The sequence below is a fragment of the Rhodamnia argentea genome, chromosome 2 (genome assembly GCF_020921035.1).
Source record: "Rhodamnia argentea isolate NSW1041297 chromosome 2, ASM2092103v1, whole genome shotgun sequence".
Classification (NCBI taxonomy): Eukaryota; Viridiplantae; Streptophyta; class Magnoliopsida; order Myrtales; family Myrtaceae; genus Rhodamnia; species Rhodamnia argentea.
The window spans coordinates 30,824,794-30,847,467 of NC_063151.1; the positions used below are offsets into that span (position 1 = coordinate 30,824,794).

At 41.1% G+C, this 22,674-nt stretch overlaps 3 protein-coding genes and 1 pseudogene across 4 annotated transcripts; 3 read left to right on the forward strand and 1 right to left on the reverse strand.

The window, feature by feature from the left end:
• Nucleotides 1-633: 633 nt before the first annotated feature.
• Nucleotides 634-3,125, forward strand: LOC115734986 (protein Abitram). The gene is made up of 6 exons (XM_030666032.1): nt 634-974; nt 1,070-1,118; nt 1,236-1,362; nt 2,239-2,309; nt 2,402-2,474; nt 2,623-3,125. The coding sequence occupies exons 1-6, from the start codon at nt 746-748 to the stop codon at nt 2,734-2,736; spliced, it is 663 nt and encodes a 220-aa protein (XP_030521892.1). The 5' UTR covers nt 634-745; the 3' UTR covers nt 2,737-3,125.
• Nucleotides 3,126-3,590: 465 nt separating this feature from the next.
• LOC115734915 (UPF0496 protein At1g20180-like) lies at nt 3,591-4,859 on the reverse strand. The gene has a single exon (XM_030665918.2). It carries the CDS (start codon nt 4,702-4,704, stop codon nt 3,727-3,729), a length of 978 nt encoding a protein of 325 aa, XP_030521778.1. The 5' UTR covers nt 4,705-4,859; the 3' UTR covers nt 3,591-3,726.
• A 6,034-nt stretch (nt 4,860-10,893) lies between these two features.
• On the forward strand, nt 10,894-16,923 carry LOC115736238 (la-related protein 1B-like). Of its 2 annotated transcripts, none has more exons than XM_048274498.1 (6): nt 10,894-11,585; nt 11,917-12,472; nt 12,550-12,763; nt 12,858-12,948; nt 15,788-15,930; nt 16,068-16,923. In XM_048274498.1, exons 1-6 carry the CDS (start codon nt 11,076-11,078, stop codon nt 16,315-16,317), a joined length of 1,764 nt encoding a protein of 587 aa, XP_048130455.1. In that variant the 5' UTR covers nt 10,894-11,075; the 3' UTR covers nt 16,318-16,923. The 2 variants fall into 2 exon arrangements, with proteins under 2 accessions (XP_048130455.1, XP_048130456.1); XM_048274499.1 differs by having other exon boundaries at nt 15,788-15,859.
• A 2,131-nt stretch (nt 16,924-19,054) lies between these two features.
• On the forward strand, nt 19,055-21,230 carry LOC115734970 (annotated as a pseudogene).
• Nucleotides 21,231-22,674: the final 1,444 nt, after the last annotated feature.

Here is a 22,674-nt window from a genome sequence, read left to right on the forward strand (position 1 = left end):
AAATCTTTTCACTTTTTATCAATTGAGTTTATCTGGTCAATTTTGGCCGGAAATCACCGACGTTAATGCCGACCGTCCTAAAGAGTTAATACCAAAATACTCAAAACTGGTATACAGGTGACAAATATACATCAAACTAATTTTTTGATCACAAAAAGTCTCAAATTGGTGTATCTGCTATAAATTTATCATTCATTAATTTTCGTGAAATTAAGTTATTATCATGAAAAACTATAAACTAGTACGCTTATAAGAATTAATCAAGTTATTATCATGAAAAACTATAAACTAGTACGCTTATAAGAAACGAAGAGTAAAAACTTCAAACCGATACATCCGTCAACTGTCACGTTTCATCCAATTGAGTAATTTGGATAAAATTTAATAAAAATTAACATATGATAAATTAATCATAAGTGTATCAATTTGAAGTTTTTAGTTGTAAAAAAATTAATTTGAGATTTTTTGGGAACTAACCAGCTCAAATATTTACTATTACGATGCTGCGAGTACGAGGCCACGACCCATGGGCCTCGATTTCGGATCCTAGCGGTCCGGATCCGACCCATTACTCACTCGATTTCTCCTCGTACCATGATATGATGCCCGACACTGCAACTCGCCGTCGAAGAGCCGCCGTCACACGGGCTGCGACCCAGCTCTGGCTCAGCTCGTGCAAGAACCGAACCAAGATCGGAATATTCTCACTCTGATTCTTCTGCGACCGAGTACGAGAAGCGTGTCAATGCTTCAGGTTCCGATGACAGACCAGAGCGCGCAACAATCGTCAATAAGCACGGACTCTGCTGCCGCGCAGAACAACAGCAGCTCAACAGAGCTCAAAGAAGTTCGCAAAGTGGACGGTGACGACGAAGACAAGGAATTGCATGAGCTTCTAATGCCTGACGTACGCAATCTCCCTCTCGCTCCTCCCTCCGCCGTCGAGTCCAATTTCGTCGCATACTTCGCTCCAGGTTCAAATCCCACTTTTAAATTGAGGTTACTTTGAGATTGAAGTATTTTGAATATCGACAACGTTCTGGGTTTTGAATTTGTTGTTTTGTGTCAGATTTTATGAAGCCAGGGCATGATCAGTACGTTTACCGACATCCCAATGGGTAAAATTCTGAAACTTTGTGTCTTTTGAGTATTTGGTTACATGTTGAAAGCTGGAAGGTGAGTTATAGAGAGTGGTTTATTGACTTCCATGTAACTCTTGTTTTGGTGAATGAAAGTCTGTGCGTGGTAGGCTTGGCTCCGACTCATGTGGCGTTTAGAGATGAAGGAGGTGTGATGGGGGTCGACTTCAATGTGGGCAAGTCCGATCGTAGTGCCATTAAGGTCACTGGGAAGCGAAAGAAGGTGCTTTTCTTTAGTTTTTGTGCATTTCACTTGCTTGTGTTGTTGATAGTGTAGTGCGTTATGGTCCAGTCTCTGAACTGCTTGATTGGGGACTATCAGGGGGTTAATTGTTGTTTTATCTTTTGGCGCATAGTTCGGTCTCGTGTAATTCCACGGCACTATTTTGTTGAAGAAGCTGACTGATGTATCTGCAAAAAGGCAAAATCAAATTGGCAATCATTTTGTAAATTGGTGAATTTTGGTACTTTTGTTTCCTCGAGAGAGCATGATGACAGTTTCAATCCTATATCTATTGAGTTGCTCTGCTGAAAAATATTCGAATTTGCAGTTGATACCTATGAGAGACATAGCATCTCTCTCTCTCTCTCTCTCTCTCTCTCTCTCTCTATATATATATATATATATATATATATATATATATATATATAAGGCTTTCATAGTTTTCCTATTTGGCTGCTGGTCCAATTGGAGTTTCTTTGTTTTCACTTTGCAGGCCTACTATGCGTGTTGTGATTTGGATTCCTTCATATTAGATAAAGACAGGGTAAATAAGAAGCATGAAAATTTCTGTGATTATCTATATTTTTCTTGAATAGGCTGATCTTCATTTGGTTCTTCAAAACAACAGCAATGCAGATGATTTTTAACGGTTTGATGCAATTCCACCTATGCACTTCTCTTTCTTGTGGTTCATCGGGTTATATATGAGGTGAATAGATGTCCAGCATAATTTTCTAACTTTGTATTATTTCGGCGGCAATAAAGCTGTACATTTTACAGAATATAATGATACTTTGTGTTGCATGTGACCCTGCTGATTCAGTGTCCTGTTTATTGTGGCATTTAAGCTTTCTCTTTCTCCTTCTTTTCCTCCAGAACGCCCAGCACTTTGAATCCAACACGATGCTGTGTAAGGTTTGCACCAAGAGTGATTCTTATGTAGTAAGGTAACATCTTTTCTTGCATTCTTTTTCAAAAGCTCTCTGTTTTAATTACGCTCGATGCTCAGACTCCCAGTTGACATCCTGGTTTTTGACAGGTGTTGTGTTAAAGGGTCTCTATTGGAGGTGAACGAGAGACTAATCAAGCAGCCTGACTTGCTCAATTCATCGGTGAGGATAAACTTATCTTCCGTTTCTTCTTACCTGAAATGGTGTATAAAGGCTCTCTTTCAGATGAATCTTGTCTTTTGTTTTTTCTCACTGTGTCTCTCGTTTGATCTTCACTTCCATTCACATGATGCTTCTTGACAAAGAACAGGCAGACAGAGAAGGATACATTGCAATCATCATGCCAAAACCAGCAGACTGGCTCAAGGTAAAGGCTACATTGCTGGGGCTTGAAGAATACAAGAGATTAAAAGAACAGTGCTAAGTTGTCAAGAATGGGACAAGATTCATTGACATGTTACTTGGCAAACTGGGCGAACTGAAACTTCGAGGACGGGAATTGGTGATTGGAGATGGAAATGAGTCTCCACCTGCTGAAGCATGTGATTCTTGACAACCGGGGTTCCTCCCAAGTTAGACATTGGATTTGGTGGTGAGATTGACATCTGTTGTTTCTCTTGCCATGTTGAAGTGGAGGGGGACCTTAAGTTTTCTTTGTAAATTTCCTTCAAGGCTGAAGTAGTAAAAGAAACTCATTCTTCATACTGGAAAGTCTGCAGAATAGTTCTGATTTGACTCTTCTATTCCCGCATTCCTAGGGAAGCCTATGTTATTCTTGATTTTAATGAAAATGGGAAACAACCAATTTTGGAACTCTTGGATGGCCAATTGTTTTACTTTTTGTGAAGACATTTGAGTCCTTTATAGTTGTGGTGTCAAAGTCTTTGCCTAAATGGAGATCTTGATGGCCTTATGAGCAACCGTGTCAGGAGAAAGTTAAGCAGAGTAACATGAACTAATGTGTATTTTAGTGAGTTCCATTTTAAGAAGTTGCTTGGCCTAAATTATAATTCTCGAGAACTAGAATGTGATGCATGATGGTTCTATTATATTATATTCCTTGTTGCTGACCATAAATGAACTGACCAGATTAACCAAAGACTAGCCAGGCCAAATGTGGCTCCATAGTTTATGGAAGATGAATTTGCTTGTATTAGTGATCAATCATGTGGGATTTACAACAAACAATGAAAGAATATTGACTAAAACAGCTCTACATTTACAATTGTTGCATGTTTGTGAGACGTCTACTGTACTTCCTGCGATCAAAATATGCACCTTGCCAAAGCCTTAATAGCAGCTATTTTGCCTGATTCAGGGAAGATCCAGTTTGCGCAAAAGATTATTGCGCCGAAAACATCACGGTATGATGTCATTTCTTATGAAATGATTCATCTATCACCCCATTTCCCCGTCATCTAAATTGTTGAGGCACCATTATTTCTTGCATGATGGATCTCCTGGACGCGTTAATGTCGTGTAGGCAAAGGCAGGCATGGTTTTCCAGCTCCTCTAATTGCTCCAGGAAGGAGGTATTATGATGAGCGAATCCCTTTACCACCTCCTTTAAAATCTCGCTCTTCCTGCTCTGCACACACATGTTGGCAAGTCGTTTCATGTGCTCAACCTCGTCATACAAGTTTTCCGCCACTACACTCATGGTACCTATGTTAGCGATTAAAATAAAGAGGCCCTTTGCAGCCTCATCAAGCTGCGCGCCGAGTACTTCTTGCCTGGTCATCTTAGGATTTCCCCGGACCGGCTTGGTCCTCGTCTTATGTAGTCCCACTGTGCAACCCATCAACCCCATTGAAATTGCGATTCGTTTCAGTTTCGCCCTCCTCATCGTCTTCTTGTGCTTGGCTTTCAATTTCTGAAGCAGTGTGGCAAATGCTTGATGAACATCATGGAACTTCTCCTTGCTGACTAGGTAAAATGGATTCCTGCATTGCGAAAATACAGATAGCTCTTCGCATATCATCCCGCATTGATGATCAGTACCGCTCATCGCATCATTTACCTTCTTGGTTAGCTTGATCGCCCTTTTGATCCGTCGGTTATTAGCTCGGGTCTGATGGACACCTAGGATGAGTAGTTCGCACATTCGGCATGCCTCCAGGCTGTATTCGAAGTAGTCGATGATGAGAGGATGCAAGTCTAATGTCTTGATCCACTCTGTCAGGGTCTCTTGCCGAGGCGAGAGTAGGTTCTGGGATAGATGCAAGTAGGAGCTCCTGCTCTTAGATGGGGCAGGGGAAAGCTTTAAGGTACTGGGCTTTCCGAGCTGGTCCTGCACTATGTTGCAGATTTCCACATAAGATTTGGTCCTGAATGCTCTCCTGTATTCCTTATTGATGCTCGAATCGCTGCACAGGCTGTTGGCACGTTCCATGGACCATCTTCCTGAGAAACAGAGAGCTACATCATCTCACTGATCGATTTGGAATAACGTTCGAGATCAATCCGCGCTGAATTTACTCGAAGGAAAGAAGATGTTCGGGGCGGAAAGTTTACATAAGCATAAAGAGAAGCATGAAGCAAGAGTAATGACGAGGAGAAGAAAAGAAACCTCACCTGCATTCGAAAGGGAAGACTTGATCTTCCTGAGAGGAGCCATGTAGAGAGAGAGAGAGAGAGAGGCTAGGAGTTCAATGTATCTGTAAAGGGAATTTTTTTAAAGCAATCTGGCTGTAGCAATTTACAGAGGTCTCTGGTGTATTATGCGTGCGTATATATATATAGATATGTTGTTCTCGAATCATTTTACAGAGAAATGAAGAGGAAGATACATGGAAAAACACAGTCCAGAACGTGGAATTATACACCACTCGCCAATCGCAGAAATGTTTGCCATTTCGTCACGCGACAACCTCAATCCAACACCCCCCCACGTTGAATGGGTCCAGGTCGATTTTACGTGCCCAAAAAGAAAATATTAAAAAAATGTATTATGACGCAATTAATGATAGTACTAATAATAGAAGGGAAAAAAACATACAAAAGTTGTTTTTCTGACCCTGTTTGTAATTTTGACCTTTTGGAGTAGTTAAGAAGGAAAGCTCGGCAGTTTAGTTCTAGAAGTCAGCTCCCTTTTCCGCGTTCTGAGGACGATGGAAGTTTCGGAATGTTGGAGGAGAGGAAGATCGATTGGTCAGTGGACGCGGGGCACTGCGCCGTCGTTCTTTGAATCGCGTGTTTGCAAAGAGAAGAGTCCCAGTCCAGTCCACCCCTTCCCCGATTTAGACCGGTTCAACAGAATGGCCTATGGACCGGTTCTTTAGGTTCATTTTGGGTGTTTTATTTTATTTTTTTATTTTTTTCCATCCACTTTCTCATCAAGTCCTTTAGGTGTCGTCATCACTACTGGAAAACTTACTAAGAAAATATAAGTTTGCTGTATTTGTACCAATCCAGTCCTAAATTTTTTAAAAATTTACTAATTTAATCATAATCCTTTTAGTTATGCTGATTTAGTCCTAATTATTTTCATGATTTGTCAATTCAGTCCTTCCGGCATATTTTCGCAATTTCTTAAATTTTTTTTCGTTTGTCATTTTTTTTTTTTTTTCCAACCTTATGCCAGCAAGGTCGTCGCCATGAGCGAGGGTTTCGCGACCATCGCCGGCCCAAGGTTGGAGAAAAAAAAGTAAAAAAGAAGAAGAAGGAAAATAGTAATAATAGAAGAAAAAATAATAACAAACTAAAAATATATTAAATATGCAAAATTGTCTATATCAGCATAGGCATGCCACGTAGGACAGGTGGCACCGACTAGACCATGATGCTAGCAATTTCTCGCCAAAATTGATCGGAAAGACCGAATTGTCAAATCGTCAAAAGGTTTAGGAATAAATTGGCAAATCATCAAAATGTTTATGATTAAATTAACACAATTAAAAGATCGAGGACTAAATTAAAAAAATCATCAAAAGGTTTGGGGTTAAGTTCTCACAATTAAAAGGTTTAGGGCTAAACTAAATTAGCAAATCGTCAAAAGATGTAGAATTGAATTGATATAAGTACAATATGTTTAAGACTTTTTTGGTAATTTTCTTCGTCGCTACTACTAATTAGTTGCCCCTTGTTCTCTCAATCTGAACATATATTTGTTATATTTCATTTTTCCAGCATGTGAACATTCATCACGGCTCTTTGTTACTATCCATTCTCGAAATCCCAACGTAAAAGTTGCAATTATGGTGATACGAAGTCACACAAATGAAATAGTAGACCTCTATTGCAAGTTTCGATTACCTCAAATTAGGGGTGAGCGGTTCCCGATCCGGTCCGGTCCGGTTCCCATAAAAAATCGGGAACCGGACCGGTGGTCCCGGTTCCCACTTTTCGAAACAGCGGACCGGGCGGTTCTAAGAGTTTCCGGTCCGCAGTTCCGAAAAGTGGATACACACTTTGATAGAAGACGTGATCGAGCTTGAGGTCGAGGAAATAAAGGTCAATGTACCACAAATTCGGCGGAGTCAAGGCCTCTCCAATTGGTAGCTCTAGATCGAACCCTAAATGACCTAAACCTAAACAAAAAGTAAACATTAGGTTTATTTTTTAAAAAAAAAAAAATTTAAAAAGGACTGGTCCGGTTCGGTTTTGGGCCCTAGAATCGGGAACCGGACCGCCCGGTCACCGGTTCCAATTTTAGGAACCGGGAGCCGGACCGGATCCCACTAAAACCGGGAACCGGACCATCGGTCCCGGTCCGGTCCGGGCGGTCTTTTTTGCTCACTCCTACCTCAAATCCCTAGTTCTGAGGTTAGAGAGGCTTGAATTGTAAGGTTAAGGTCTGAAGAAGAGGTTGAATTTGAGAAAATCATGTGTTAAACATAGTCGTTTAGGCTTATTGATGCCGATCGGGCACACCGGCGAGGTATGCCAATCGGAAGAAATGTTTGAATATTGCTATGTTAGACTTCCAACGTTCCGAATCGAAGTTAGTCAATAGTGGCACTTTGGTAACTCGACGAACAATTTTTACACTAAAGGGAGCGTCTTACGAAATTTATGACATTTCTAGTGTCAAATTCTCTACTATGAGTATCTATGGCAGCTGGATAGAAGTTCTGGTTATTGAACCAGTAAATACATCAACCAAACTGAGACCTCTTTTCCATGCCAACATCAACTTGAGAGTCACACACCTAAATTCACTCAATTTAGGAAAAAATACCCAAAAAATTATAAATCTATCGTGTTTGTGTTAATTCAAACATTAACCTTTCAATCATTCAAATTTAGTCATAAACCTTTTCACACTTTGCCAATTGAGTTCATTCGGCCAATTTAGTATTTCTTTTCTAATTTTTAATAATTTATTTGTCCCTTTTCTTTTTCTTTTTTTGCTCTTTTTTTTTTTTTGTTTGAAATGATGGCCAATGGCCACTAGACGAGGGCTCACAAGCCCTCGTTGTGGCCTTTGAGGGCTTGGGTGGAGGCCACGACTAGATGTGTCAAATGAATGGGTCGGGTCGGGTCGGGTCGAATTTAGGTTGAGTTGAATATTGTCCGACACATATTGACTCGTCTAACCAGGTTTGACCCATATTTAATGACTCGTACCTAACCCGACCCACAACCAACCCACAACCGACCCCTTTTGACCCATATTATCAAATCACACTAATATTCTAAGAAAACTTATATAACTTATTTAACCTATTTTAAGCTTTTCACATGTATAAAATAAAAAAATGATATTACTAAAATACTTTCATGCAATAAAAAATATACTGAAATTTTTTCCATTTTTAAATATTTCTAACATTTTCAAATTTTTTATTTTTTTAAAAAATTTATTCAAAAATTTTATTATTAAAAAATATTTTTAAAAAGTATTTTTGAGTTTATTTTTTCTTTCATTTTTCTTCGCCGACAAGCGGAGGGGCAGCGGCGACCGGCGAGCAGCGGTCGACGGTTGCGAATGGCGGAGGGGCGGTGGTCGGTGATCGATGACTACCGACGGCAACCGACGGCGAGCGGCGGCGGCAATCAACTAAGGACGATAGCCGCCGTGGGCGATCGGCCAACGGTTTTAATATTTTTCAATTTTATTTTTCTTTTTAAATTTATTTCATTCACTTATAAAAATAAAAACTTCAAAAAAAAAAAAAAAAAAAAAAAGCAAGTTGAGCCTTTGAGGCCCTGGGCCCATTTGTAACTCGTGGGAGCTGCCCTCATGGATTGAAAATGGGTTTAAGTGCCTAACCCATTTTTGACCCATCTGATTCAGCTTAAATATTTTGGACTCATTTTCATTCAGCCTTTTAAAAATTTAGAACCCATACATAACCCATTTATATAAATATGGGTACAAAATGGGTCACCGATCCATATTGACGGCTCTAGCCACCAACGCCTTGGCCAACCAAAATAAGGGTGTGTGGTCGCTCACCCGGATTTGGCGAGAGCCGTGACGCCTTCGCCGATTTATGCCGAGGCGAGGGTGAGGTGGCAACACCCAGATATTGGCCTTTCGTGCAAAAAAATAGGTAAAGAAAAGAAAAAAGAAAAAGTATTTTTTAACAAAGGCCCACGTTAGTGCAAATTGTGCCATGCAAAACGGCCAGTGTCCACTCAGCAATTTTCTACCTAAATTGACTGGATGGGCTCAACTGAAAAAACGTGAAAAATGTTTAGAACTAAATTGAGATAATCGAAAAGTTTAATACTGAATTGGCACAAACATAACATGGTTATTATGACTTTTTTTGGTACTTCCCTCCTCAATTTAAATACACTTATTTCATGAAAGATATACACACATTTTGTCTCCCCTTCTCACTTTCTCACCGAGAAGAAGGACGTCTGCTCCTTGCAATCTTCATAAGAGGACATATATATATATATATATATATATATATATATATATATATATATATATATATATATATATACGGCATCAAACTGAAACGTCTTCCCAAGCCAAGATTTTTCTGAACCTGATTATGTAGACCAAATGCATGCTTCCCATTCCCTTTAAGGACGAGTTAAAGAAAGGGGGGACGGATCCCGCTACGAACGAAAGAGATGAACTCGGCATGATTTATGCAGCTAGTCGATAAGGAGATGCCGAGCCCAACAACTGGTCTGTTCACGAAAAAACGGATGATCTAAGAGCTGAGCGGCAATGGGACGATCGTCATGGTTAACTTGTATACATTGCAACGATAAAATCCCCCAGCATCTCTAGATAAAGAATCTTGTACACATTGATATGAGGCGATGTGAAAGAATAACTCGACGAGGAATCGCGGAATCCTAATGAATGTTCGAGTCGTGGTTTTGGTGACTGTGTCAATGTCATCCATAGATGAACTATCGATGTACGAAGCGATGTGGAAAAAAAACATTTTCCTTAATTTTTTGGCATTTGAATCGTTTAGGAAAATGAGTCAACGGAATATATTTTTCTATAAAAGCATAAATTCAGGAAAATGATTTCCTCTTTCAAAAATCGGAAATCATTTTTTAAAATCTGACTAGCCATCGGTCCTTGGACGTTAAACTCTGTGCTTGGGCATAGGAATCCCAACGTTCGTTCTCGGGCCATTGGTAGTGAGGCGGGGTCCTCGTGCCCGGGCCCAGGTCCATCAAGGCCAGCCCGGGCGTTGAACCAATCAATTCTGAAGCTTTCCATGGAAAACAAAATGAAGTTGTTTTACGCTCACAAAGATTTGAAGCATGGTCTTCGATTTAAATAAACATTCACATGACCACTGGATCAATCTGGCTTTTTTTTTCATTTAAAAAGTTGCACTATTTATACATTAAAATTGAAATTTATGATTTTACAGAAAAAGAGGAGATGAGAAAATGTAGTCAATTCCATTTCTACCTGGAACGTAAAACAACATATGTAACTTTTATATCATTTGAAGCAAAATTGTTTAGCAACAAGTGAAAATAAAGTGATTTTTTTATTTCAAAATCAACTTAATTTTTGGAATTGAGTTAATTACAAGAAAAAAAAATCAGATAGGAAATATGTTCGCGAGCTCTATGTTTTATTAGCTTGTTATTCGACAATCGGTCAATCACATGAATTAAATCGGCATCCAAGTCAAATTTGAAATGGGAATGGATATTTCTTTAAATACTAAAATTATGGATGAAAATTTTGAATTAGCCAAGGCTCAAGTACAATAGTGAAAGGCTCCTTTCCTCCTCTCTATAAATGGGAGGATACCCACAATTGTTATTTCTTAGAGGCTAAACCCTTTTCAAGGATGCAAAATTTCGCAAGAACCTAGTCGCTAAAAACCTCGTATCGTGATCAAGCCGTCATACGTCCAACTTACATATCGCGTTATCTTTTATTTCCTACGATGAATTGGTTACAATCCCAATAATATATCTAAAAAAGTTATCAACATGCGAAAGTACATTACCAACATATGTTCACATAATAACTTGTAAGGAAAGGTAAGTGTCATCGAAGATCGAAGGCTTTTATTACCAAAGATTATTATTATTATTTTTGTCGAGCACGAATTAAAACGTATTAAGCATAATTTAATTTGCAGTTAATCTCCCCGAAAAATAACGCCGCTGGTCATCATTTAATGAAAACCTAAACATACTCAGACTCTCTCTCTCTCTCGCTCTCGGCGTGTGTTCCTGACTTCAACCCCCCGCAACAAGAAGCCTCCCTCTCCGTCCCCTCTCTCTCTCTCTCTCTCAGCCGCAACGCCAGCTCGCCGAATCGAATATCTCGTGATCAATCCCTTCCATCGAATCCCACTCTTCCATTCTCGAATGCCTACAGCACCCGATTCTCCTTCCAACCACCACTCTCCTCGCGCCGGCGGCGGCGGCGGCGGCGCCGCCAGCAGCCCCCGCTTCCGCCACAACTGCCTCCCTTCCCCGTGGGCGCAGGTCGTCCGCGGCGAGCAGCCGCCGCCGCCGCCCCCTGCCCCCGCCGATCAATCGCCGTCCCCTCCCCCGCCTCCGGCCGCGGCGGAGCAGCCCCAGCGGCGGCAGCAACCGCCTCACTCTCCGCCGAAGCCGGCTCCGGCGGCGGCTCCCGACGATCCCGCGGCCGAAGCGGAGGGTTGCGATGTGAACGGGGGCAATGCAGGTCCGTCGAGGCCGAGCAAGCCGGCTTGGAAGATGCCGGCGCCCAGCGACGTCGTGGAGGCTGGTCCTGTGATGGGAGATTCTGTGGCTTGGCCTGCTTTGTCTGAGTCTGCTAGAGCTCCAGTCAAATCGCTATCCGTCGAATCCACTCCCAAAGCCGTCAATAATGGATCGGCCTCCAGTTCTCAGGTTTGTCTTGGTAGCTTTCGATCATTCTGTGATTATTGCGTTTGAGATTTGCAAAATAAACTTGCACGGTCCTAAGTTTGGCTATCGTCAGTGTTGTGAGCGACGTAATCAACTAAAGCTGTTGGATCCACATTATTTAATACTCTTACCCCCCTTTTCTTTTTCACTAGGCCACTTACCTTATATCATGTTAATGAGTAACGTCGCACTTATTAAGTATTATGTGCCATTAGATTGAATTTGAGTTGTTACTGATGCAAAAGATGAAGGTTTGTCTCCCTTACATGTTATATTGGACGATTTGTGAATGCTGCTTATATGATTCGAATAGGGGCCAATCATTCCCAATTTACCTGAGAGACAAGGTAGCAGCAGCAATGGAAGCCCGAGAACAACACCAAACCGCACCCAGCAGGTTCGTAGAAGGCCGAACAGACGTGGTGATGGCACTGGAGCAAGCAATGGCAGTGGGAGTTGGCGGCCACAAACTGGCTTCGCTCCTCCTCCTCCTTCACAACCTTTACCACGACCAGTCCCTATGTTTCAGATGTCTCCAAATCCTTATGGAAACTTTGTTCGTCCTGCACCGCCAGATTTTTCCAATGGAGAGCCTCCTTATCGGGGGAATAATTGGGACAGCAGACCAACTGGAGGTCTTCCATCTCGGCCACAGCTTATGAATGGTCACCCTGAATCTTCTCAAAGGGTTCATTCTTCTCGTAATAATTATGGGAATAGGCGTGATCATGACCGTGGAAATTACCCCTCTCAGCAACATAGCGGCGCTCCAAGGGGCTTCGGAAGGCTTTCACCGCCACCAGTAAACTCTATGGTATATATGGGGCCGCAGCCTATGAGACCTTTTGGAATGCCTATGGGTTATGCTGGTAAGTTGTGCTTTAGGTATCCTAAGTAAGCCTTTATGGGATTGCTTCTTCTTGACTATGGGGACTTTTATTTTCAGAGATGCCGTCGCAATATTATTCTCCTGCATTGCATGTGGATCCCTACACGGGTTGGCAATATGTGGTTCATACGCCAACCGCACACATGTTTACGCCCATGGCTGTACCAGATAACACTCTGCCTGTGTCTGCCCCTGAGAGCAACGTGCCTGCAGCTGGGCATGAGAACACTTTGCCCGCATCTTTGGTTGATCAAATAGAATACTATTTCAGGTATCGTAGTTGGCTACTGGTTCGGATCATGATTTTTTTTTTTTTTTCCAGTTTGAGGGGAAGTAATACTTGTCATACCTATTTTGAATCTCAGCGATGATAACTTGGTTAAAGACGTTTTTCTGAGAAGTAACATGGACGAGGAAGGCTGGGTTTCTATTGAAATAATAGCAAAGTTCAGACGGGTATGTAATATTCACTGTTCCACAATCGTTGGATTGCCCATATAAAATTCTGCAGTTTGCAATGCTTGACTTACCTGGGGATTGATTTAACCGTTTAGCACAAATAGAAGATTGAGCACGATGTATCAGTTAAATAATTCTCTCACTGCCTCAATTGCATAGTTGGATACGGACAGTTCTTAATAGTAGGGAGGCATACTGGCATTTTTAAACAAACAGATGTATCTGTTCACATATGGGTTCTGGTAATCCACCCTGCATAGTTGATTTCCAGTATCTATCAGTCCAGAAGCTTATTATTTTACTTAGCTTAGAAATCAAAAGGCTAGAAGTCCATGTTAACTGATTGATGTCGCATTCATTTGTATTTCAATTATAATTTGCTCACCATTGATGATGTCAATGCTTTCGTGAATAAGTACATACTTGTCAATTAATTTCTATATCGTTCAAATGAATATATCTTGTAACGACACATCATTAAAGTTGCTTTGAACACTTTTATGGGCTGCCTTATGATAGTTTATGGTTTCTGTGGATCGATATGTTGTGGTGTAGCAGAACTGTAGACTATTCTTCACCTCTATTGCCTCAAGCAGCTAAGGTTACTTGGGGCATTTTGCTATGTACTGTCACAAATAAATCTCCATAAGCAAGTGAGACATTAGGCCCCAGCCTACAGAGTCTATAAAGAAAGCCGTTCGCTTTTAGCCATCAAGTCCTCTGTGTGTGTGCATGTGCATGTGTGTTGGCTTCCAGTGCCAGAAAAGTAATTTTTCTTCACGGAACTTAGTTTGCATGAGCTTGGGCCAGCTATACAGGGCTTTCAAGGCCAACTGGCTCATCAGTCACAACCATCACTCTTTTACTTCAATACTTCAGAAAACAATGTTATGCTTCATGTACAGTACTAATGGTTATCAAGCTGAACCAGCCCGAAGTAATGATAACGAGTAGTTGAAATTGACTTAATTGAGGACTTATATACGCAACTTGAATTGAGTTAAAGTGGACGCAGATTTCGTATGGGGCTGTGCCACTTATATTAAGATATAAATGTATTGGTCATCGACTTTGATGCGGTACTGTGCAAGTTTTTTTTTTTTTTTTTGGTAAGGATACTGTGCAAGCTTTTGTAGCTTGAACTTTTAAAGAGGGCCCTAAGCTGGATGCTGTTATTTGTATATGTGCTTTATCAAGTGCTTTGAAACAATGTCAGAGTTTTGTACTAGTTGGGACTGGTAAGCGGTTGAAGCCTCATATTGAAGTGCTCGTTGATCTAGTATTTAATTCCAAATCACCGGATAGGTAATGCCTTGGTTTGGATAATTCGCTGTACTGATGAGGATGCTTCCTTTGTCCTGATGAAGCAAATTTGTTGATTCTGGATTTTCTGCCACTTGACATCCTCCAGAACATCTTGTCTTCACTATTATTAAAAGGAAATTCAAAAAGTAAAGACATCTGAAAGAGAGAAGACTTCAGATTCTCCTCAATCATCAAAGCTCTTGTCAAGCAACAGGTTTCTAGTGGATGAGATTTTTGTTGCTCTGGAAATGAGAAGAAACTTTAACATTCTTGTTTGCTGCTGTGATTAAGAGATTCTGAAATTTGACAAAATCTGTCACTGCTCCTCAAATCTATGCAAAATTTTCGGCTTTGAATCTGGTGAACTCAGAGAAATTATCCCAACTCTTGATCATAGGTTCCCATGATTCAATTCTATACAGATCTTTCACTTGTTGCGTCATCCAGTACTTCCTCTGCAAAGGCTGCATTCCACATAAGTATATCCTGGAGCCCTTTCCCAATGAGGTTTAGGTTAAATAAGCTGAAATTTCTTAGTCGTCAATGTCTAGATCCGGAAAGGTTGTGAATGTGGCCCCTACTAGCTGATTCCTGAGGTAGGTTTTCTGCCTAAGTGACTCTGGAACTTGTTTGAACTTGTCTGAGTTTTCTGAGAGGTGTAAATTTCCTTTTTGTGAGCCTTCGTGGCTTTTGGAATCTGTTTGTGACATAGAGATGGGTACCTCCTTGTTTCTTTTGTTAGTGGTAATGGTGTTTTTTTTTTTGGGGGGGGGGGAGGAGGAGAGAAGCGGGGAAGGGGGGAAGGGGGGGGGGAGCCGGGTGTGGTGTTTGGTGGTGGGAGCGGGGGTGATTGTTTGGGCAGGGTGTATTTCCACGTTGTCTATGAATTTAGGTGACGAAGTTTGGTACCCAAAGGTGAGCCAATCAAGGAGGTCATTTTGGCTTCTACTTAAGAGCGTGATTTACTTATGTCCTATGGGAGGTCAATGAATTTACGGTGTGCATTGTAGGATCAGAAAAGTTGCCAGCTCCCATTGTGCTATCCAATGGTTGTTGTGATTTCTTGATCTTATTGAGTTGGGCTATATCAGTGCTTTTACTTAGTGTCCTCCAAACATATGGAGGAGACACTTTTATAGCTATGGCAGATAGTCTTGCCATTAGATTTTTCCAGATGTTGGGAACCGAGTTTTTGCCAGGCAGCATGTGAAATTATACATTTTCTTTCATACTCTCCAAATTAAGTATGCTCTCATGATTTTCTTGGCTACTTCATTTTTAGTATACCTTCGGTCTGTATCTGCTTTATCTGCTCAACTACCGCAGGATCTTTCTTGAGCCTGATGACCTTGGGTATGGAAGCTTCTGTTGGTAGGTTATGATATGTTCATGTTCTAGATACTTCTGTGAAATATCATCTTCTGGTACAGATTCAGCTCTTAGGAGTTTGTTTTTTGCCCTTTATCTTTTCTCGGTATGTCATCTTTCAACTATACAGACAATTCTAATGTTGGACACTGTATTTTTGCAGGTTCAGGAAATGACCAGGGACGTAAAGTTGATACTTGATTCATTGAAAGCTTCAAGAATTGTTGAAGTGTGGGTAAGTTTTTCATATGTGAGTTCCATTGTGCATCTACCAACTCGGCACAGTGATGAGCATGATGAGCCGTGGTAAAATTAACGTATCTACTTAGATTCAGCATTACTTTTGCTGTATGTGTTTATGAGTTAGAGATGTTGGTTCTGCTTGGATATTGTAGACAGACAATTTACAACTGAAGGTGTCTCCTGCCATGAAATTTGTGCAGGATCGGAAAGTCAGGAGACGTGGTGATTGGAAGAAATTCTTCCGAATTGACGAGCCAAATAAGCAGGTTGCCATCGAGAATGATTCACCTTCCCCTAGCGGATTTGTTCACAACAAGCTGGCAACTACTTTGGAGAAATTTACGATGGAGGAAGCAGTTGCAGAAACAGACAATAACGTCACTGGTGAGGCAGATCTGCACTCTGAGGACGTGTCTGGAAGAAATTCTTCTGAACGGACAGGCACGTTGAAACTCCCAAATGGGGAGGTTACCGAGCAGTATTCGTCTTCAAGCAAGAATTGATGCTTACAGAACCACAAAAAAGTAGGCACAATGCTATTGGAAAGGTGCCTCATGGAGGGTTCTGGAATGCCAGGTGGAGATCATCCGCCTTTTATTTATATTATTTTTTCCGTCAGAGGCTGAATGACAGTTTAATGAGGTGGATGGAGGAAAAGCATAACAAACATCTGCAGGTTTTTCTCCACTAAGGCTTAAGAAACTTTGAATGAAATGGAAAGAGGAGCTCGAAAGAACTATAGGGGACTAGGTTGTACAGCTTGTTTTGGTATTTAGATTGTTTTGGATGCTTCTTAATATTACTTGTGGTTTTATGGTACGGTGGAAAAACCTGTTTTAAGGTCTTTTCTTGGGGAGCATTTTTACATTTTTTCTTTTGCGATTCTTAAGTTTCGTTGATTCAGATCAAAGTGCATCCTTTTCTGGGTTGCTGTGGGATGAATGTCTTTGAGTTCTGCACTTGAGCGGGAGCGGGTCTTTTTCTGTACTCATCTTTTGGCACACTGTTAACAATACGCGATTCTTTTATTGTAGAGATATCTTCTCGTTTTGATCATCGAATCAGTTCATATGAGTTGTCCAGTTTGATTGTTTTTCTCCTTTCGATTCTCGCCTTGCTTCGAATCGTGTGTTCAACTCTGGACTTGTTATGGCGAAGGTAGTCACTGTTACATTAAACTGGGGAAAGAGAGTGGGTGCACTTAGATGAGCAAACCGTCGCAAATATCATATTGGCTTTCTCTCGCCCTGCTTGGATAGTGATCAAGAGAAGTGACATGAGAGCAAAAGCAGTGGAGACGGTTTACACAGTGACTAGCAGAAGAAATTGAAAACAGCGAATTGCACGCCCCTATTGACGCGGCCTCTGTGTTTACTGGTTCGTTCGGAATCTCAATCTCTTTTAATTTTGCTTGTGGTTAAATTTTGTAATTCAGGAATAGTAGTATCTCCTGACGGTGGGTTTGCTCTGCTTATGTGGAATTACCGAAAGTAGTTAAGTTGGACTAGATAAACAAGCTGATGTTAGCAGTTTTGAGTTTCGAAAACGTGACCTTAATCAAACTGTAAATACGACTAGGATGAGCAAAGGAAAACATCCGGAGGGGTCTAGGGCTCGTCTCATACATGCGATTTAGGCATTCATTTATCTTGAAAACAGGAAGTATGTGACATCCGGATGACAAATTCTCTGGATATTACAGCCAATTTTGTTTTTCTTGTTGGAAAAAATGGGGAAATATATTCTAAAAAATCAGGAGAAATGGTACGGACAGAGAAATGGAAATTGTCTGTCGAGGAATCGCAGAGAGCAAGAAGAATTGGCTTTTGCTTCTTCACCAGAACAATAAGTTTGCAAATTGATCAGACTTAGTCGAGGCACGAACGAAACAAATGGGGCGCAAACGGACCGAGTTTGGTCGGTTTAGTTTACTCCTTGAACTTTAGCCTGATTCGAATATTCATGCGTTGATGCTCGATTCAAACTCGAGCGACGGTCCTGAGTTCAACAAGTTTATTTCGAGTTAGGACTGAAAATTTGACGGAATCACCACCAGCAGGGTACGTCGCAGAAGGTGTTCAGAGTTAAAAGTTCAATTCGCGTCATGAAAGGCTCAATTGAACCGTACGTGAATAGTAATCCGTCGCGATTCTTTTAATCTGTTTATGAGACGAGTAGACACATGTTTTCACAAGTTCATGTTCCTCCAAAAATGTAAGATGTACGTATATCTCAGAAGTCGTTCTTAAATGCACTTAATGCACTTAAATGCACTTAATGTCCATTGCGTTAGATGGGAGACACAAAGCTTCAATGCGACGTGAATATGGCACGGCAAAACGTGAATTACATACCCAGGCGAGCAAAGGATCGAACGCCAAATCTAACGTAGCTCGAGAGATACTGTTTCGCTATTTACATCTCTCAAGAGCAAGCAAAACCCATTTTGCAACTCGTATTTAGTGGGCCCTCGGACAGAAATTGAACTTTAAAGGGAATTATATTTTGTCATATATCTCGAGAAAGAAGAAAATTCGAACGAGTACTCGAAATGTTTTGCTGTTTCTTCTTTCATTTTATTTTCGCTTTAAATGAATGAGATTTAAATTTTGTCTCATACTGAACACCTCAAATCTTTCAAAAAGTAGGCAGCAGAACACAAGTTTAATGCTAACCATATAAAATTATCGTGCAGCTTTCGGATATTTGGATCTTTGTTTTTCGAAGAATGCCGGAAATGAATTTCTGAAATCTAAAAGTGGATGCGAAAAGCAGTCCAATGGAATGAGAAAAATGAAAAATGTCAAAATGCATAGAAAATTAGAAAGAGTAAAGAAAATATATGAAACAAAAAAAAAAGTAGTTGAGAACGTATTCGCATAGCAAATATGAATTTTAATGGGCTTTTAATGAACCGGTATATGTTTTTATAGATTGAGTTAAATATTGATACGTCTTAATGATGTGAGTTGGGTCGGATATGTGTTACCAAATTTGTATTGCTTATAAATGAATCGATTTAAAACGGTGGTCATTTTTTTTATGTGATCCAAATCCGACTCGATCCACTCATTTGACTGCCCTTGTCCATCTAACCAAATTAAATGTTCGGGTGACGCAATAATTTGGGACACGCTGAGGCTTTTAAAAGAAACGCAGCTACAGCAATCTCTCTGTCATTGCCAAAATGGGGTCGACTCCTGGTTTTGTTGACGAGAAACACGGCAACCAGCAATAACAAGAGATCATCTTGCTCATCTACACTAAAATCGAGCTCCTCCTCCACGCGCTCATCTTCTTCTTCACTGATGCTCTCACCATCATCTCCAACTTCCGCCGGTCCTCCATCTTCCTTAAGATCCATGGACGACCTCTGGCAAGACATCAACTTGTCCTCCCTCCACCAGCCGGCTCCCACCGCCTCCTCCGCCGTCCACGGCGACGCAATCCTCCAGGACTTCTTGGGTGGTGTTGGTGGTGCTGGTGGACCCTTCAACGAGGACCCAACACCGGGTTCAGGGAAAAATGAGTATGATCCCGACCCTTTGTCGTCCGGCTTGGGATTGACCTCCAGGTCTGGTCTTCGGAACAGGGAAACGGGGGCTCGGGTCAGGGCGACTTCTCAGTCCCGTAGTCATCATACCCGCGGGGGAGTATCTCCAGCGTGTAATGTCTGTACCATGAAGCCGCCGTCCTTCGTGCATGTCACGCCCTCTGCGGCGGCGGCGGTGGCATCCCCTCCAGCTTTAAAGAGGAAGAGCTCGATGGAGAACAACTGCGAATCGGCCGACCGGCGATACCAGAGGTTGATGAAAAACCGCGAGTCTGCAGAACGTTCCCGAGCCAGAAAACAGGTCCTAGCTCTCTCTGTAATTATGTTGCTTCTCAACATATCAGGTGCTCCAGACACTTTGTCACCCTCAAATCGACAAAGATAGTCTGTGTCCTAATATTATCATAAGCAGACAGTTATCAGTTGTTCGATGCACCCGATCTTATTCTTTTACTATAATTAGTAAATTCTTGTGCTATGAACGGATAAGCACACAAAGAGCACATGTGTTGAGCTACCAAGAATCTAATAACACCTAAAGAGGCTAGAGCAAGGCCTAATTTAAAACGAAGCGAATTATCCATCGTGTCGTGAAGATCTTTTATGTCCACGCATCAATCGCCCCTTCCGCCGCCGGAGTGATGAACAAAATAATCAATTTGGTAAACCTCTACAGATCAGCATTGATGTGAACTTAGTCACACTTTCCAAAGTCCTCCCCATCATGATCAATCACTTCCTTTTTTTTTCTATTGAGCAGCGATGAGTTTTATGTGCAGTGATATGAGGGTAGACAACATACTAGGGTAAAGGCTAGTTTCTTTTTTTCTTTCTTTGGTCACAAGGGTAAAGGCTAGTTGTGATTGTGAAAGAAGTGTTGAACATATTATAATTAGGTTATTTTTTAGTGCTGACTTTGATGTAGGAAATCCTGTCTTTTTAATACGTGGATTTCCAACCCACTGTTATTTTTGTGGTGGGGGAAAACTGTGTAGGCTTATACGTTGGAGTTGGAGATCGAAGTTGAGCGCTTGCATGAAGAGAATGACAGGCTCAAAAGAGAACAACAGCAGGTAACTCCCAGTTCTTCACTCCACGATCAACTTCCGATATTGTTCATCTTTGGGTTGCTTAAAGCACGTTCCTTTTTCCTTCTTTTTGGCCCAAGTGGCCTGAGGGAAAAAAAAAATGCCTCGTTGTTCCAACAAGGCGTTAGTTAAGTTAGTTGATGAGGCGCGAATTGTCATATGATCCTCCGGTTGCTCTGAGACAGGAGGAGATAAGACGAGAGCGCTCTTGACGGTCGGCCGTTCAACATCGTAGAGATAATTAGAAAACGTGTCCCACGAACATTCTCGACTGTATTAGTCTGCTTTACTTTTTCGCAAGCAGTATTGATGAAAGGTTGGGGGGAATGCCCTTTTTTGGTATTATTGCAGTTCTTGGTGGCAGCAGCAGCTGCTCAGCTTCCCAAAAAGCGCTCTCTCCGAAGAACGATCACATCCCCATTTTGACAAAGCGCGAGCAAAGCCTGACCATGCGGTTGGAAAGAGATCAAGAAGAGAAACCCGACACGATTCAGAGTGGCCGTGATAAATCCTGAAGCAGATGAGAGAGAGAGAGAGAGAGAGAGAGAGAGAGAGAGAGAGACCTCGTACGGTGCTTTGCCTTTTCTGAATAAAGAGAGGATATAAGGCGGTGGTGGTGATCGGAGGAAGATAAAAGATGGATGCTTGGAGGGACCATCTTTGCTTGGCTATACATAAACAAGTGCTGTACAGGGATGAGAAATTTATTTTCCTCTATCTTCTTCCTCCTTTGCCTTGCCTTTACAAGAGCACCTAAAGAAAGGACAAAGAAATGAAGGAAAACACTCTTTCATAGGTGTTTAAAACTGACCCTTTTAAAATCACATGATCTTTCGAATGGACTGAGGCTTCGCTTAATATTTTATTAGGCTGGTGTCTTTAATTTATCAGAAGGAAAGTTCAAACGGTTCCACTTGTAAGCGATGCATAAAATACTCCTCTTCACTTCCGAGTCTTGAATGGTCCCCCGCAAGAGCTATTATTGTAAGCCGTGAAAACGGCCCTCCAAAATCTGCATAGCCAAAAGCTAAAACACAATAATAGAGAAAAATGATTTACGCACCTAATTTGGAAATTCATCGTTCTTGATGCGGAACAGGGATGATTCTAAACTCGAGCGCTTCTCCTCTATTGTCCTTTCTATTACTAGCTCACCGAGACTGCCCATCATGAATTGCATTTTGTAACCGCTCCTTATCTGAGGTTATTTGTACATTAGGGTTAGAAGAGATATTTAGACATTATTTATAGAGTTTTTGGTCATAGATCGTCTCATCATAGGCCTAGCTTTACTTGGTCCACACCTGTCGCCTCCATACTAGAATAATTAAGAATCTTTGTATCTTACTTTATTAAACTAACCCCGTAAAACAGTAAATATCAATCTCAATTAATGACGCCCAAGTCAAGAAACATCATGAATCGATCTTGTGTGGACAATAATTTGGATCAATCGAAAGATTAACTATGTTTAGACAAGGGTTAGCACTTTGAAAGAGCTTGATCTCTCATATACTTAGTTTCATTAAATTAAGTTCACTCGATGGTTAATTCAATTTATTAAGTGTGTAAGTCATGAACTTCAGGAAAATTACCAACAAAATCTTAAATCTATTGTACTTTTGTCAATTTAGTCATAAAATACTTAATTTTGTCAATTTAGTCTTAAATATTTTCACTTTTTTTTTTTTAACTTGGTCCATTTGGCAAAATTGGGCCGAAAATCTTTAACATGGACACCGACCGTCCTACGTGGCACGGCCGGCATTGACATGAATAATTTTTTTTTCATTGTTTCTTTTTTAACTCTTTTTTAATGCGGATGGCAAGGATATCGTGGCCGTGAGCGAGGCCAGTGTCGCCGGTTGCGGGTAACGCTAGCCTCACAACTGGTGAGGGCTTTAGTACCCTTATTAGCTACAGTAAAAAAAGGAAAAGAAATATATTAAAAAAAATGAAAAAAATTGAAATAGATATTACAAAAAATATCCACATCAGTTTTGGCCGTTTTATGCGGCATGACTAGCATCCACGTTAGCAATTTCTGGCCGAAATTGGCCAAATGAATCAAATGACAGCCAATAGGCATGTAGGCCTACAGATAAAGGGATTGGGGGATGGGGACGCTAGTATCAAGGTTTGACTCCTGCGCTCCGCAAAGAGACA

What these genes read in the sequence shown, in the direction of transcription:
- LOC115736238 (XM_048274498.1), top strand. Translation starts at nt 11,076, where the DNA reads ATGCCTACAGCACCCGATTCTCCTTCCAACCACCACTCTCCTCGCGCC. An exon ending in AATGCCTATGGGTTATGCTG is followed by an intron (nt 12,473 to 12,549) that starts GTAAGTTGTGCT and finishes TTTTATTTTCAG; the next exon opens with AGATGCCGTCGCAATATTAT. An exon ending in TAATAGCAAAGTTCAGACGG is followed by an intron (nt 12,949 to 15,787) that starts GTATGTAATATT and finishes GTATTTTTGCAG; the next exon opens with GTTCAGGAAATGACCAGGGA.
- LOC115734986 (XM_030666032.1), top strand. Translation starts at nt 746, where the DNA reads ATGCTTCAGGTTCCGATGACAGACCAGAGCGCGCAACAATCGTCAATA. An exon ending in TCACTGGGAAGCGAAAGAAG is followed by an intron (nt 1,363 to 2,238) that starts GTGCTTTTCTTT and finishes CTTTTCCTCCAG; the next exon opens with AACGCCCAGCACTTTGAATC. An exon ending in AGTGATTCTTATGTAGTAAG is followed by an intron (nt 2,310 to 2,401) that starts GTAACATCTTTT and finishes GGTTTTTGACAG; the next exon opens with GTGTTGTGTTAAAGGGTCTC.
- LOC115734915 (XM_030665918.2), bottom strand. Translation starts at nt 4,704, where the DNA reads ATGGAACGTGCCAACAGCCTGTGCAGCGATTCGAGCATCAATAAGGAA.